Source organism: Gekko japonicus, unplaced genomic scaffold (assembly GCF_001447785.1).
Source record: "Gekko japonicus isolate JY-2015 unplaced genomic scaffold, Gekko_japonicus_V1.1 scaffold1093, whole genome shotgun sequence".
NCBI lineage: Eukaryota > Metazoa > Chordata > Lepidosauria > Squamata > Gekkonidae > Gekko > Gekko japonicus.
The window spans coordinates 559,264-575,579 of NW_015160243.1; the positions used below are offsets into that span (position 1 = coordinate 559,264).

Sequence of the window (16,316 nt, forward strand, 5' to 3'; positions counted from 1 at the left end):
TTAAGGAGGCGTCCAAGAGCACTCCCAAATGCCTAACCTCTGGCACTGGCACCAGCTGCACCCCACTGAAGGTCAGGAGTGGGATCCCTACCCCCAGGCCACCCCAGCTCAGGCACAGGACTTCTGTCTTAGTCGGATTCAGTTTCAATCAACGCGGTCTAACCCAACTAGACACAGCTTGTAACGCCCGGTCTAGATCTTCCAGTGTAGTCAGACTGGCCGCCTAACAACAGATAGAGCTGGATGTCATCCGCATATTGGTGACATCCAAGCCCATGCCTCTGGGCAATCTGAGCAAAGGGGTGCATATAGATGTTGAACAGCATCGGGGAAAGTACCACCCCTTGGGGCACTCCACAGATCAGTGAATGCCTTCAGGACAGCTGTTCCCCTACTGCCACCCTTTGTCCCTTGTCCTGAGGGCGAGCCTCCTCAGGGCTGACCGTCACCGCTCGGGACTCTGATGCCAGCACCCAACCCCAGCCCTGACAACAACGGAACCTACCGGAGGCCAGGGCCGACCTGACGCGCCATCGCCGCAACCCCCGGGACCCACCGAGATGGCCCCGAGGCACCCGGGCAACGCCTCCATTGGGGAACAGCCAGCTCAAGGGGGAGTGCCCCGGGAGGAGGGAAGACAACCGCGCCGGGCCAATGGCCTGGTGCAAGGGTCTGCCCACAGCACAGAGCAGAAGCCTGGAGGGAGGGAGATGCGAGATGAGCGGGAATGCTAGGGCCGGAAGGAAGCCACACCCCAGCCCAGCATTCCAGTACAAGAGGGGAGGACAGGGCCATAACTGAGGGTGGAGGGCGGACCACAGGAAGTAGCAGGTGACACAGGGCGGGAATAAAAGGGGGAACAGAAATGGAGGCCAGGGAGGAGGAAGCAACACTGACAGCACCAAAGGGAGAAGCGAGAGAGAGACTTGGCTGAGTGTGCCAAGGGAGTGCGGAGGGTGGTGACGTAACCACCTCCCATTCCGACAGTCTGAGTCCTCTGTGGTTCCCCCTCACCACTCCTCGGGTGGCAGGATGCGGTGGCATATAGGTCGGAGCAGCAGGGGACCAGTGACAGCGATGAGGGGTCGTCTAGCTCATGTGACAGTCCCCGACCCTAAAGAAAGGATGCAAGCCATTGCAAGGCAAGCCCCTGAACTCCAGAGTCAGCGAGGCGGTGGATCAGTAGCTGATGGTCGACCATGTCAAATGCTGCTGACACCTCCAACAACACCACCACTACCGATCTACCTCTAGGGGTCATCCATGAGGGCAACCAGTGCTGTCTCCATCCCATGTCCTGGGCAAAAACCAGACTGGAAAGGATTTGTGAGCCGCCCTGAGCCCGTGTTGCGGGGAGGGCGGGCTATACATTGAAATTATAAATAAATAAATAAATAAAATAAGGTGGAAGTGTCATCCAAAAAGCTCTGTAACTGGCCTGCCATGGCCCTCTCAATTAGCTTGCCCAAATAGGGCAAGTTGGAAACCAGCCGGTAGCCAATTTGGCTAGGTCCAGAGATGTTTTTTTCAAAAGGGGATGAACCATGGCCTCCTTAAGTGTCACAGGGAACAGACCCTCCAGGAGGGACTTGTTGATTATGTCCCCTAGGGCACCTCGGAACCCATCACAACCAGCTTTAACTAGCCACAATGGGCATGGATCAAGGAGACACATGGTGGGGCATACCGTTAAGAGCAATTTGTCAACTTCCTCTAGGCTGAGTGGATTAAAGCAATCCATAATCTCACGAGAAAACGTGGATGGAGCCTTGAGTTCACTCACTGTCTCAACTGTGGTGGGGAGGTCACAGCAGAGCGACAAGACTATCTGTGAAGTAGCTTGCAAAAGCCTCACAGCCAATGTCCAATTCCCTAACATTTGACCTGCCCTGTGGCAGAGTTGTCATGAACCGAATCATTCTAAACAATTGGTCTGGGCGTGAGCTCACAGACATAATCGAAGCTGCTTAGTACTCTTTCTTTGCAGCTTTGACTGCCATCTCATAGGATCTCATAAGCATCCTATAGGATGATCTTGTAGCTTTGTTATGGGCACGTCGCCACTGTCTCTCTAGCCGTCTTAGCCTTCACCTCATCAGTTGCAACTCTTGGGTGTACCAAGGAGCAAGCTTAGAGTGAGGGCGCAGAGGGTGCTGGGGAGCAATCTCATCGATGGTTGCAGAGAGTCGGCTATGCCAGTCCTCTCTAGTCATATGACTAGCTTCTAGTCATAATGCAACTAAGCACTTGACCACTTTTATTCCCATAATCTTCCTGTCTTCCTCATTCAGTGGAAGAATAATAAATGCCAAGTCACACTGAATATCAACCTTAACCAGCTTATTCAAAATGCTCCTTAGAAACTTTCAGTATTAATTAAATAATTGACCTGAGGAAATGCTTACTGGACTGAGTTCAGTGACATCCCATTCAAGATATTCTGCAACATGCATCATTTGAGTGATTATGTTTTCCAGTTCCTAGACATGAAAGCAAAACACAAAAATCCCTTTTAATGCAACATAATTATGTACATCTACCTCGTGATTCTGTAATTCAAATGGATTACTATCAAGCAAATTAAAGTAAATTAATTTAATTGACATAATATTGGTTTGGGTTTTTTAAAAAAAACTAGGACAACCCTTTCAAAGTTCATTATATTTTATAGAAATAACATTTTATAATGGTCAGAGCAGAAAGGGATTGGGGAAAAAAGACTACATAATTAAATATTGCTAAAGAAGCCCAGGGTGTCCTCTGATTGACGTAGCTGTGATATTAAGACCTAATTCCCAAAATATTATATCAAATACAAAATAATTTTCTTCTAGAGGGTCACCAAATCTTAAATCTGGCATGCTCAAATAACAGTGTTAATACTTCATTACTGCCCTGGTATTTGATGGCTGGGGTTAAGCTATTAGGAAACTATTTTAACACTATTTTGGTTTATATCTTGTATATTTTATAAAACCTTTGAAATACTATTCACCTTGTCTTTGGAACAGGTATGGTATAAATTGTTTACTATCCTCACTCATTTTAACCTAAAACAATTTCTTACAGTATGTACCTATATGAACATGTCTCATATTATAAAGTGTCAGGACCAAACCCCTGCAAAATCCAGCACTTTTAGGACCATATCTAAGATGTCATAAATGACAGATATTTCACATCACCTGGTATTTTTTAAAACTGGAAAGGCTGGAAATTGAAACTGGGACCTTCTGTATGGAAAGCAAAGGCTCTACTGTTGAATACTGTTGCGTATTGAACAACAAAAAATGTGTGCTGCTAATGGCAGGGCAGCCAGAACAGCCTCTTAAGTAACAGGAAGGTTTCTTGTATCTGTTAGAAAGCACTTTCATTATCACAAGAGATCCACGGGATTCTGGCCCATATATTTGCAGCTTTAAATTCAACTGTCCAAAATACGTATTTGACTTTATAATCTGCAGACAAGCGCAGCTTTACTCTTAACATAACAACACTATTTTACTAGATAATCTGGATATTAATGAATAATATTACCGAACTGTCCAGGTAACCATTTCCATCTGTGTCATACAAGCGAAACATAACTAAGAAAGAAAAGAAAACACAACCACCATTATTCAAGGACAAGTTGGGCCCCATGTTTTTGTTTAGTTTATATATTACTTATTAGAACAGAAAGTTACACTTATTCTCTTGACTGGATTATCTAAAATCAAATAGCTGAATTTGTTCTCTCTCTCCCCACCACCCCAGCTTGGACCAATATCATCCTCAACTGGTTTATTATCCTTTCTTAATCAGGGACTTTGGCAACAATTAAACATTACTCAGCTTTAACACTCCTTATTCCCATTGTTATTGATAAAAGGGATTTACATGGAGGTAAACCCCATAGAATAAAGTGAGACTTTCATCTGAGTAAACAGGCATATAAATATTCTGTTAAATTGCCAACAGAAAAACAAATTCCCTCCTTAAATCAGTTCTCAGAACTATTCCCCATCTCTCTGATATATATCACTCACTCACCCATACAGACAAAAATTAATCTACATAATATATAATACATAATATATATACTCACAACACACACATACATACACGAATCACAGCTGCAGATACTACATTTTTGCCGATCAGTAAAAACATAAGGAAAAGCCTGCAAAGAATGTCCACTCTACCAGCATGCAATGAACCTGGATCTCCAGCAGATAGAGCCTACTGTCTACATTTTTACAGTAACAGTTACTGATAATCTGTGTTGCTACTACTGAAACACATGAAATACTTGGAAAAAACCTCTAGATCTAACATCTTCGTAAGTACTATGGGCATCAACTAGCCATTTTTTAAAAAAAAATCAGCTCTCATCTAGTTCTTATCTCTTACACTGAAATCAAAAGAGCCAAAAATATTTAAGGTTGGCTGAATTGTGTGCAAGACGTTCCATGTTTTCTACAGATAACACCATTTCTGCTATGTGAATTTTGAAGCTAAATATTTAAACAGAACCAATTGCACTGTTAGCCGTTTCAGGGCTCTAATTGTATTTAGTTAGGATTATTTCAATTTTACAGATTACCATTTGTAATAGGGATGATTTTGAGATCCTATTAACATGGATTTCAAAACTGAATCTTTAACCTTCTCTGGGCAGCTCTTAAGAGCAAATAAATAAATAAGGCAGAAATCAAAGAAAGAAACCCAATCTATAGGTGTTCTGATGAGCAACCCAGGAGGGGACACAAGGGGGAAGCGCCCAATTTTTGCCCACCATCTACATTTTTCCTGGGATCCTCACATTTTGGGGTTGAGATGGAAACAGGATAACACCAGTTGAGAACAGTGGCCATAGTGCTATTAAATTTAGCATTTATGTAAATAGGGAATTGCCCCCAAAGACTAACACATATTGCAAAAACAACCCCAACAATAAACATTTCTTCAAATATGTTAGAAGCAGTAAATCAACCAGGGAGGCAGTGGGGCACTTGCATGACCAAGGGGGGAAAGGATTACTAAAGGATGATAGGGAAATGGCAGAGAAGATGAACATTTTTTTTGCCTTTGTCTTCACTGTGAAAGACAAGAGGTGCTTTCCCACTCCAGAACTGCCAATTTCAGGAGGGGTGTCAAAAGATCTGAGTCAGATTGAGTTGACAAGAGAGGAGGTCCTACAACAGATGGACAAATTAAAAACTGACAAATCATCAAACCCAAATGGCATACATCTAGGAGTTCTGAAAGATCTCCAATGTCAATTTCTGGATCTCCTGACAAAAATATGCAATCAGTAAAATCTGCCTCCATTCAAGATGAATGGGAATGAATGTAACCCTCATTTAAAAATTTTTTAAAAAGGTTCCAGAAGAGAAGCAGGAAATTAAAGGCCAGTCAGTCTAATGTTGATACCGAGCAAGTTGGTGGAATCCATTATTAAAGACAGAATTAGTAGGCTCATTAATGAGCAAAAGGCGTTGAGGAAGAATCCACAAGGATTCTGTAAGGGAAGATCTTGTCTCAGTAACCTTTTCGAGTTCTTTGAGGGAATGGACAAACATGTGGACAAGTGTGACTCAGTAGATGTTGTTTACCTAGACTTCCAGAAAGCTTTTGTTAAAGTTCCTTATCAAAGGCTCCTAAGTAAACTCAGCAGTCATGGGATAAGAGGATAAGTCCTCTTGAGGATTAAAAACTGGTTAATTAGCAGGAAACAGAGAGTGAGTATAAATGGGTAGTTTTCACAGTGGAAGATTGTAAGCAGTGGGGTACTGCAAGGCTTGGTACTACGTCTGGTGCTTTTCTTTGTTAATAATTTGGAGTTGGGAGTAAGCAGTGAAGTGGCTAAGTTTGTGGATGACACTAAGTTGTTCAGGGTGGTGAAAACTAGGGAGGACTGTGAGATGCTCCAGAGGGATCTGTAAAGGCTGGGCAATGGATATCAATGTGGCTAATGAGGTTCAATGTTGGAAAGTGCAAAGTACTGTACATTGGAGCTACATTGGAGCTAAAAATATTAACTGGTGGTAACTGACCAGGGGAGAGATTTTGGAGCCATGGTAAATAGCGCACTGAAGATGTTGACTCAGTGTGCGACTGCAATAAAAAAGGCAAATGCTATGCTGGGGATTATTAGGAAGGAATTGAAAACAAATCAGCCAGTATCATAATGCCTCTGTATAAATCTATGGTGCAACAACATTTGGAATACTGAGTATAGTTCTGGTCACTGTACCTCACGTTAAAAAAAGATATTGTAGCATTGTAAAAGGTGCAAAAAAGAGCAACTAAAATTATTAAGGGGATGGAACACCTTCCCTATGAAGAAACGCCAAGGAGGTTAGGGCTCTTTCGTTTGGAGAAACAATGATTTAGGGGTGACATAGTTGAGGCTTACAAAATTACGCATGGGATAGAGATGGTAGAGAAAGAAGTACTTCTCTCCCTTTCTCACAATACAAGAACTTGTGGGCACTCAAGGAAATTAATGAGCTTAGAACAAATAAAAAGGAGTACTTCTGCACCCAAAGAGTAATTAACAGATGGAATTCACTGTGAAGGAAATGGTGGTAGCTAAAAGCATAGACAGCTTCAAGATGGGATTGGATAAACATATGGAGCAGAGGTACGTCAGTGGCTATTAGCCACAAGGTATAGATGAAACACTGGGGCAATGCTTAGGGGGGCAACAGTGGGAGGGCTTCTGGAGTTCTGGTCCCACTGGTGGGCCTCCTGATGACACCCAGGTTTTGGCCACTGTGTGACAGAAAGTGTTACACCGGATGAGCCATTGGCCTCATCCAACATGGCTTCTCTTACATTCTTATTTTCCCATAGTGTCTATAGCCTTCATAGGCACTGAGATAACAGGTAAGAGAGCTCTCTCTTTATTCCTTAGTTCTGCTCCTTGAGTTTTCACAAATGTCAAAACTTTGTAAGACACAGTTAGCTCGTTTCCCAGTTTTTGTTTTTTTCCATATGTACATGTGATCCCCTCTCCAATTAACATGTACATAAACAATTATGAACACTGAAACTCTGCTATGTGTCTATGTACACAATTACATATATATTCATCTTTATTGATGTACTTATGGCTATATGATTTTCATTAATATTTCTGTAGGTTAACAAAAAGCATACATGCACATGAGCATTATAATTTAAACTCAATGGTCTTTGACCATCCTTAAAATATCACACACAGATTTCACAGGGCTACTTATCCACTGTCTGTGACTCTGGATCAAAAGGACAACTATCTATAACAAAATAAAGAAAGCTTTCATAAGTAAAGGAAACAGTCATCAGCCCAAAGCTTTTTTGTAATATCCAGACAGGTTTCTGTATTTATGAGTGACAATCCACAAGAAGATATGCCATCTACTCACAGCCAAAAGAGTTTCCGTGTTTACTAAGTATTAAATGGGGACTGAGAAAATAACAGGGTCTCCATTACTTTTTATATTTGTAATGATGAAACACAAACAACATTTTTAGTGTTAATATAAATGAAAGAATTCAGGATGAGTATTTTTTCAGTGAGTTTTTCCATATAGAATACGGTACATACATTCCAATTTGTCTTCAGGTCTTCCTCTTTCAAGTAGAGAAAGATAGCAAACAATGTCTTTTAACTGGATAACGTCTGGTATATGTGGAGTGGAAAGAGCTGGCAGACGTGACGCAGTCATACTTTTAGTAATTCGCAATCCTGAAATAATATTCATGTTAGGTTATATACAAAAAAGACAGAAAAACTGACAGACTGTGACTGCTGCAACTATACCTGAATTCAAGCTTTTGGTGCAAACTGAAATCTTTTTGCTCCACTTACATCTATGGAGTTCCTTCATCCCATTTTGAAGAGTTTTACAAACAGCAGACTGGGAGTTCAAGTGAATTTGTATTTACTCTGAAACCAGCCACTAAACAGTATGGGTCTATTGTAAGCATATACAAGATCCAGCCTAACAAAGCTATCCTATTTACTCAGAGTTAAAAGTCTGCTCACATCTTGTGACTGGTCCAGTAAGTGTACTACACTGCTGTCACTTTTGCTTTTCAGGTATTCCTGTAAAATACTTCAACTTTCATTAGTTGCTGTAGATTTTCTGGGTTGTGTGGCCATGGTCTTGGCATTGTAGAACCTGACGTTTCGCCAGTAATTGTGACTGGCATCCTCAGAGGTATAACACAGAAAGATGGAGTACTCTCTGTGTCAAGGTGAGAAGAAAATGGTAGGCAGGTAATTTATATCTACTCCAGAAGGTGGGGTAGGGCTAAGTCATTATCTTGTAGGAGTTCCCCAGGCTATGAACATGCTAATAGAGGAGCTTTCCTGAGGAGGTTCTTTTGTATATGGCTTGTTTCCTGAGGAGATTTCAAGTTTCATTTACATTTTTAAGTACTGTAGTTCTGTATATTTACAATAAGCATAATTTAAAATTTGTAGCTCCTGTCTCTTTAAATGTGGTTTTGACAACAAAAAGGCTTTTTAGTGCACCCTATTTGTTTCTTCATCATGAGGAACAAATACCCAGTGTGTCCTAATTAGCAGCAATCTCTTGAACATTACATTATCACAACAAAACAAGCCCATTAAAGTCTCCGTTCTATATCCAATTAGATCCCAGTGCTTTCAGTGGGACTTGAGTAGGAGTATAACTATATGCTGGATTGCAGCCTAAGAAAAGTACTTCAAGAATAATTAAATACAATAGAACACTTAAGCATCACCAATACATGTGATTCAAAAGAAAATCTGAAACACCAGAATCTTAGGAGAATAGGTGAATATGAGACGTGAAAGGAATCATAAAGATTACAAGTAACTAAGGATGGTCATGCTGATAGGCCCAATAAAATGTAATCCTAAAGACACTTTCCCATGATAATCCCCATTAAATAATATGAGACTTACTTCTGAGTAGACCTGCTTAAAATTGGTCTGTAAATCCTTTCACTGGAAAAGCTGAGATCAGAGAAACAATGGACCTTTCTCCTGCCTGCTGTCCCCTGTATGCCGCCCTGCTACCATCTTAGTGGCTATACCCCCATACACCACCACTGTATGGATGCACTGTGTTTGACTAACTCCAGCTGAATTCCCAGCTCTACAATATCCTTTTTGTCTGTGCTTGATCAAATTGCAATTGCTGTTTTTATGCTTCTCCCAGTATCAGAATGTTGATCCATTCAAAAATGAAGAAAAACCATAGTGGAACATGAAAGGGAAGGTTGTTATTGCTGTCATTAAGCCCTGATCATCCTTCAAATCCTATGAGGCAACAACCATAATGATAGTCCCAATCATAATCAAAATTGACAAACACATATCACCATAACTTATCCAATCGCTTACCTCCTGGGAGGAGCTGGGGTTTATTCTTTACCAAAGGACTACTATGAGGAACCTTGTTGCCAAAAGATGTAAACAAATGTTCACAAAACTCCTCTGGTAGGTCAGCCTCTAGAAAAGTCTTCATAAACAATTTGAAACCTTCTAGGTCAATAGTCTGTAAAGGAAGACAAGGTGTTCACTCAGTCTTGGCTTTTCAGGATAAAGTTACATATTGCTTTAAACCACATTAGATGAACAGAACTTTCTGAAATATGATTGCTGGAGTGCATTTCAACCCAAGGTGAATTCTAACTTCCTTTTACATTCTTTACGTTTGCACAAATGTTTTAGGCAAGCTGGGGCCTGGACTCACCGCGGGCCTCATTTGCAGCACTGCAAGGGGAGCAGAGAGGGCAGCCATGGTGACTCTTGCTGGGGTGGAGGAGGTGGGCCAGCAGGACCTATCAGGGAGTCAGGGATAGCTGGTGGGGCCACCCAGGTGGCTAAGTAGGGCACCACTCCATCCCTGCTACCCATCTTTCCAGATCTTGAGAGGGAGGGCAGTGAGGGCTGCATCAGTGCTTAGTTCTCATGTCCCTTTCTTACACACCCAGGGGAATGCCAATCGTCACTTTGGGACCAGGAAACAGTTTTATCCAGGCCAGTTTGGCCAGGGTTCCTGGAAGGTCCCCCCCCATCTTCTAGGCATGGAGCAGTGGTCACTAGAGATGTGGAGGAGAGATACTTGTAAATTTCCTGCATTGTGCAGGGGGGGTTGACTAGATGACCCTGGAGGTACCTTCCAACTGTATGATTCTATGATGCAATGCTATTCTATTCTAGCCAGGAACATCTTTTATTTCTAATTCATCAGCTTTATGACCACCCAGCAGCCCAAGTTAGGTGCAGCCTTTCAGGAGTACTGACAAATCCTAAATAAAGTGGATGTTCCTGAAGCAACAACAGAAAGCAGAAGATGGACCTGAGAAAGTGGAGGAGAACGAAGACACAGAAGAAGGAGGAGGAGGCAGCAGCGGATGGGGAAGGCTGTGATACCATCTCGAAGAGTCTGGCAAAACTCTTTAAATCTGAAGCAGAACTAAAAATTAATTTGGACTTTGATAAGAGGAAAGGAAATTGCAAATTAGCTTAACTCTGGTCCCTGCCACATGGGGGGGGGGAGCATGGGCAAAGTGCGGCTTTTGAAAGCCGCACCAAAAGAGACACGCGGCGGTGGGATCACATAGATCCCCTGAGCCACCGCGCAGTGCCTCCCCGGCATGATCAGATGCCGGGGGGGAAGCCATTGAAGGAAAAGCGTGGCAGCTGAACTGTGCAGTTTGGCCGGGAGCCTGGATTGCTCTGGACGATGGGCGCGCCGGCAATCCCATGGACGCGCTTGATGCGGCGTTCCAGGTAAGTCCTCCTCTATAGGTGGTTCTTTTTTGCAGCAGGCTTTCCGGCTTTAGGGACAGATTGGGGACGGGTGTGCGCCCCTTCCCAGATGTTGTGGTGAGATCGCGCCCGTTTGCTGCGCCCCCGATCCATCCCTCTCCCGGGCCAAAACCTTCCATGTGACCGGGGCCCCAGATAGCCTGTTCAATTCTATGATATTTACACTTTAGCTAAAGAGACTGTGATTGCTTGCTTGACATTTTTGCATTAGTAATATTCATGCTCTACTGCTATGTTAACAGAGATGTATCAATAACTTTATATGTCTGTATTATGGATCTTTGTTACTCTTATTTTAGGTTTTTCCATTACCCTGACCCTGTAGTTTTGTAGATTAGAAAATAAAAAAATTTAAAGACAAAAAAAAGGAGTACTGACAAATCCTGTTTCACTAGATAAAGGCATTAAGCAAGCATGCATTTTGGCCCTCTGTTATTTCATTGATACATTAACTATCAATTCTTTTTTTGTTACGATTGCCACTCACCTTATCCTACATCAGTAAATTGCCAGTTCTCCTGTGTGCAGATGACACTGTTTTGCTGTGTAGCTCCATAGTGGGTCTGTGTAAACTTGTCTATTTTCTAAATACTACTTTAGAAGGTTTGGTAATTAATGCAGCAATGTCTAAGTTTGTTAGTTTTAGTAGAAAACAGAAAGTAAGGGATTATAAATGGACGGTGGCTGGTCTGCCTATGCAACAGGTCCCTTGGTTTAGATACCTGGGAGTATTATTCAGTGCTGATTTTTCATGGAGAACTCAAATGACATCGGTAACTAAGAGCTGCAAACAGCATTGGGAAAGCAATCACTAGATTCTTTTATACTTCAGGGTAACAATATATACCTTCAGCACTCAGAGTGTTTAACTCCAAGGTAGCTGGCTATTTGTTGTATGCGGCTGGTGTATAGATAGAGGCTGTCACTGAGGATATTGATCAACTGCTAATTAACTTTCTTTGTGGTTTATTGGGGGCCCCCAAATGTGTAGCCAGCATTGTTCTAAGAACTGAAGTGGGTGAAGTCTTTTACAAAGTAGGGCATGGAGGAGGGCATTTAATTTAAAGTGAATGATCCTGCAATCAGACCTGGAGCTAAGTTTGCTTGGTCTTATTAAATTTGACCATCATAAGAGCAAATGGGATAAATTGGTGAATGATAAGTTAATGTGCCTAGGGATTTCAACAGAATTGATGTGGAGAGTAAATGTCAATCTGCTAAGTCATCTGGTTGAAATTCATTCGAAACATCTGGATTATAAAAGTATAGCAATAAAATCAAGAAGAGTTTGTTTAACCTTCACGGTTGGCATTCTCCCACCAGTTGGCATCCCAGTGTATTTTTGTAATCTATCATATCCTAAATATAGATGTGGCTTTATGTTGGCACATCCTAACACTCTACCATCTATAGTTTTGACATGTAGATACACTGGTATTCCGTATTCAAGAGAGAACATGAAATTGCAGCCTTAATCACATTGAATCAATTGATCATTTACTTTTAAGTTGCCCTGAATTGTTAAAACTTAGACAGGCGCTGATTTCCCCCCTACTTAGTAAGGACTTTCCTTCTCCAACTGCTGAGACTGCTAGGCTACTGAGCAATGTAGAGGGATGAGTTACATACAGGGTCACTGGGTTTTGGGCTGCCGTTGTAGAAAAATGGAAACATTCTAAAACAACTGCACAAACCCTAGCGTATTTTGTTGTGGAGATCCCATTATATGGGTAGCTTTCCATTAGTTGCTTAAACATAAACTCTCAGTGGCTGTTCGAGACCACTGGGTTAAATGAACAGTAATTGAAAATAAGAAAATTCATTTGTAAAACAACAAAAAAATGTAGCACACAATGCTGGAATAAAAACCTATGCAATAACAGATTTGGGAAATTATCCTCAGAGTGCTTTAAATAGACTAAATAGTTTTATTCATTTTTATGACTGGTGGGCAATAATATTCATCCCCATGTCAGCAGCACAGTTGTGCTATTGGAATTAATCTACATTCTCCTGCAAATACACACACTCTCTTCTCTCCCCTTTTGTTTTTTGCTATTACAAACACACTAAACTTAAATTTGAATTACCTATACACAAACACCTATAAGGAATAACTTTTCTGACTAATTAGGAAATAAACACATTTATCCTATCTAGTTTGACAAGAATACAGTCATCATTGTCATTAAAATGAAAACTGAAGACCAATGAATATCAATTAGCAAAACCCTGTGGCACTGGTAATGGAATTATCCCTCCTAGTTTCAACATGATTTGTTTTGAGGATACCAATAAGCATATGGATATGAGTGATACATGAATAACCCACAGTGTGAAGGTTGCTTTGTCATAATAATCAATAGTGATGCTACAGTCTTCATAAATAACATTGAAAAAAAATCAACCTTTGTTTGCTATGCTCCTTTTCTTTCCAGATGAACACCCCATGTGCTTATACTGATTATTTGTTTGCCAGTTAAAATGAGCAGTATTTCAAGTGTATTTGCATCTGCAGAGTTGGCAGAATTCATCATCACATGGGCAGCCAGCTGACGGCCACTATTCAGACAGGGTCAGAACATACTGGATTTCTAGGATTGATAAAAATTGGAATTTGCTCTGTCTTCCAGTTCAGTTTGGGAACTCGCAAAAACTACAACCCATTCCCTCCCTGGTAGGAAGTCATGCTGTGGTAGATTTGGAAGAGTGATTTACTGGAAAGAGTGGCCCCAGTCACAGCCTACCCTCTGTTTAAATAGTAATCCTCCACAGCAGGTTACCCTCCCCATCTGAATGGTAATGTTTCTGGCTGGGTGATAATGACTGGAGCAAAGGGGACAGGCATCTGAGTGCATATAAACAGGCAGGAACATTTTGCAAAGCAGTCTGTCTAAAGACTTACACATGCTCAAACATTTTCAAGTGCCTGACAGGAATGTTTACAAAATATAAGTGGTTTAGGGTTAAGAATGGGGGTTTACCCATCCTTAGTACCTAGTTAAAATCTCTTAAAATATATGTTTATTCATCTAGCTATCTAACACATTGAAACACAAAGGGCTAATGACTGGCATATAAATACAGAAGACACAGTATGCAAAGGTTTACAACTAAATGAAGGCAAGATATATGGGAAACAAGCACATGCAGGATAGCGTTATTTCTACAAACAGAAGCTAAAGCAACCCTTTCCATACTCTTAACTTTCATAGTGTTACTCAGGGGTCATTTTGTAGAAAAAGAGGGACAGGAGCTCATTAGCATAACTTATTTGCATATGCCACACACCCTGACATCACTGGAAGTGTGTCAGAAGGCAACACCCACCGCTCAGGCTCCACTGGGCTGTTTTGGATTGCTAGCTATTGGGGGGGGACATGCAGATCTGCCCTCACAGAGGAGGGAGAGCTTGTACCTGAATAAAACTTGGTCTTGAAGGTGCCACTGGACTGTTTTGGATTGCTAGCTATTGGGGGGGGGACATGCAGATCTGTCCTCACAGAGGAGGGAGAGCTTGTACCTGAAGGCGGGCCGTGGGGGGCTCTACAACTTACCTGGCTGCTTCTTGCTCGTCATGGCCTGACTGAGGGCTGCTGGGAGCAAAGGTAGGGCTTGTTGCATGTGCCCACCCCCTGGACTCCTTACTGCCGGAGCTCCGCTCCTGTGCGCTCCCGCAGGAAATGACCCCTGGTGTTACTACCAACTACAGCCACCCATACAAATGACTTACAACCAATGTTCCCTCTAAGCTGTGGAGTCTTGTGAGCAAAAATCCTACTTTGTGAGCTATGGGCATTAAAGTTGTGAGCGAGCCATTAGGTTGCTGCATAAATTAGTTTGCTTTGAGGACATCCTTCCTGAGCTAAGGCAAAAATCTGTGAGCCGGAGGCTAAAAAACTGTGAGCTAGCTCACACCAACTCAGCTTAGAGGGAACACTGCTTACAACTATCCTATCAACTCTCTTATGCCCTCATCAGCCTCAACAAGCCTATCCTTCCCTTCCAAAGACCAAATATGCTCCCTGGGGCAAGAGGGAATTGGTTCACGCTATTGGGGCCTGGAAGTCCTGGTAAGATTGCTAGCCTGCTTGTAAACCTGGAGGGCTGGAATTTCAGCCATCTCAAGACTACAGAGGACGGTAGACTCTATGGCATTATACCCTGCTCAGATCCTTCCCCCTCCCCAAACCCCATCATCCCTAGGCACCACCACCCAAATCTCCAGGAAATTCCCAACCCATGGTTGGCATCATATTTCACAGGAAACAGTCAATACTGGTTCCAATAAATCCTACTCATCAGGCTCCCTATATCCTATGTATTTTAAACAGTACAACTGAAGTTATTATTAATATAATAACTATGTATTCTATATTTTCTGTAACTAAAATATTTTTTCAAGTATGTGTGACCAAAGGAACATCACAGTGTTTTCCATTAAAGGTAGTTGCTCTTAAAACATGAGTGTTCAGTGAAGGTATAAAAAGGTAAATATTATTCTTCACATATCAGCAAAACTACCACAAAAGATGCTGTCTTACTTGTTTAAGAATATCTTGCTTCTGGAATGCATGCAAAGAAAGAAAGAAAAATTACACACATATTAATACAGTCTTACCATTTTTCAGTTTCGCTTCTTACAATGGCATTTATAGCGTCATTTTACAGGTAAGCAATGAAAAGGAACTCCTAATATATGTAGGTGTCAAAGAATACTCCAGAACAAACTGGTATAAACTTTTATAGGGTTTTTGGGGGGTCATGCAGCAAAAACAGGACACTTACCATTTCTGTTTACTAATATAAACAGACTTAATATAAGACTTGGACTTATACAAAGATAATGGGTTAGATACAGACTCAATTTTCTGCTTATGCAAAGTACTTCTGTCAGTAAAAGAACATTCCTACCTCCCCTCTCACTAAAGCCCACTAATCTCTCCAAAATGTTGTTCCTGGGGGACAGGGGGCTCTTAGAAAGAGCACGGGAGGAAAACTGGGGTCTGCAGAAGGAAAACTGAGAGTCTTCAAGAGGAAGAGGGAAGCACTGGAAATTATTTTACCCTTTCTGTAGTGGAAAATTTCATCTGGATCAAACCCTTTGTTAGATCTCTGAGAACAGCTAAGAACTCTGACTAAAATGTATTTCCAAGGAAATGATTGATTTAGCTCTTCCTCCAATTTATTTTTCAAGGAAATGAAACAGATTACATTTTTTAAAATTTCACACAAACCTAATCTCTGATATCCTTATATCCTCTGGATTCTTAGAAAAATACAAATTTACAAAAGTAGAGCTTCAGTGACATGTTGAGGACTTACTTCACATTTCTATACTGATTTCAACAACTCATGATGGGCAAGAATAACCTACACATGCAACATTCTGCACACAGTTGCCACCTTATTTAAACCAGATCATTTCACAGGTGTTAGCACATCAGATGTGGGCAGCTGCTGCAGCACATACTATCATATGCTTCTTATGCTAGAAGGGAGATGGATGGAGGTC

General features: G+C 41.6%; 1 protein-coding gene across 1 annotated transcript in view; it reads right to left on the reverse strand.

Moving 5' to 3' along the window:
- The window catches only part of DGKB (diacylglycerol kinase beta), a 398,712-nt gene that overhangs the window by 376,192 nt on the left and 6,204 nt on the right, over positions 1-16,316 (reverse strand). Inside the window, exons 3-7 of the mRNA XM_015413478.1 lie at positions 15,346-15,366; positions 9,346-9,521; positions 7,577-7,698; positions 3,538-3,587; positions 2,406-2,480 (exon numbers count right to left, since the gene is read on the reverse strand). Of these exons, the coding sequence (XP_015268964.1) occupies positions 2,406-2,480; positions 3,538-3,587; positions 7,577-7,698; positions 9,346-9,521; positions 15,346-15,366 (444 nt within the window). The remainder of the gene's footprint in view (positions 1-2,405; positions 2,481-3,537; positions 3,588-7,576; positions 7,699-9,345; positions 9,522-15,345; positions 15,367-16,316) is intronic.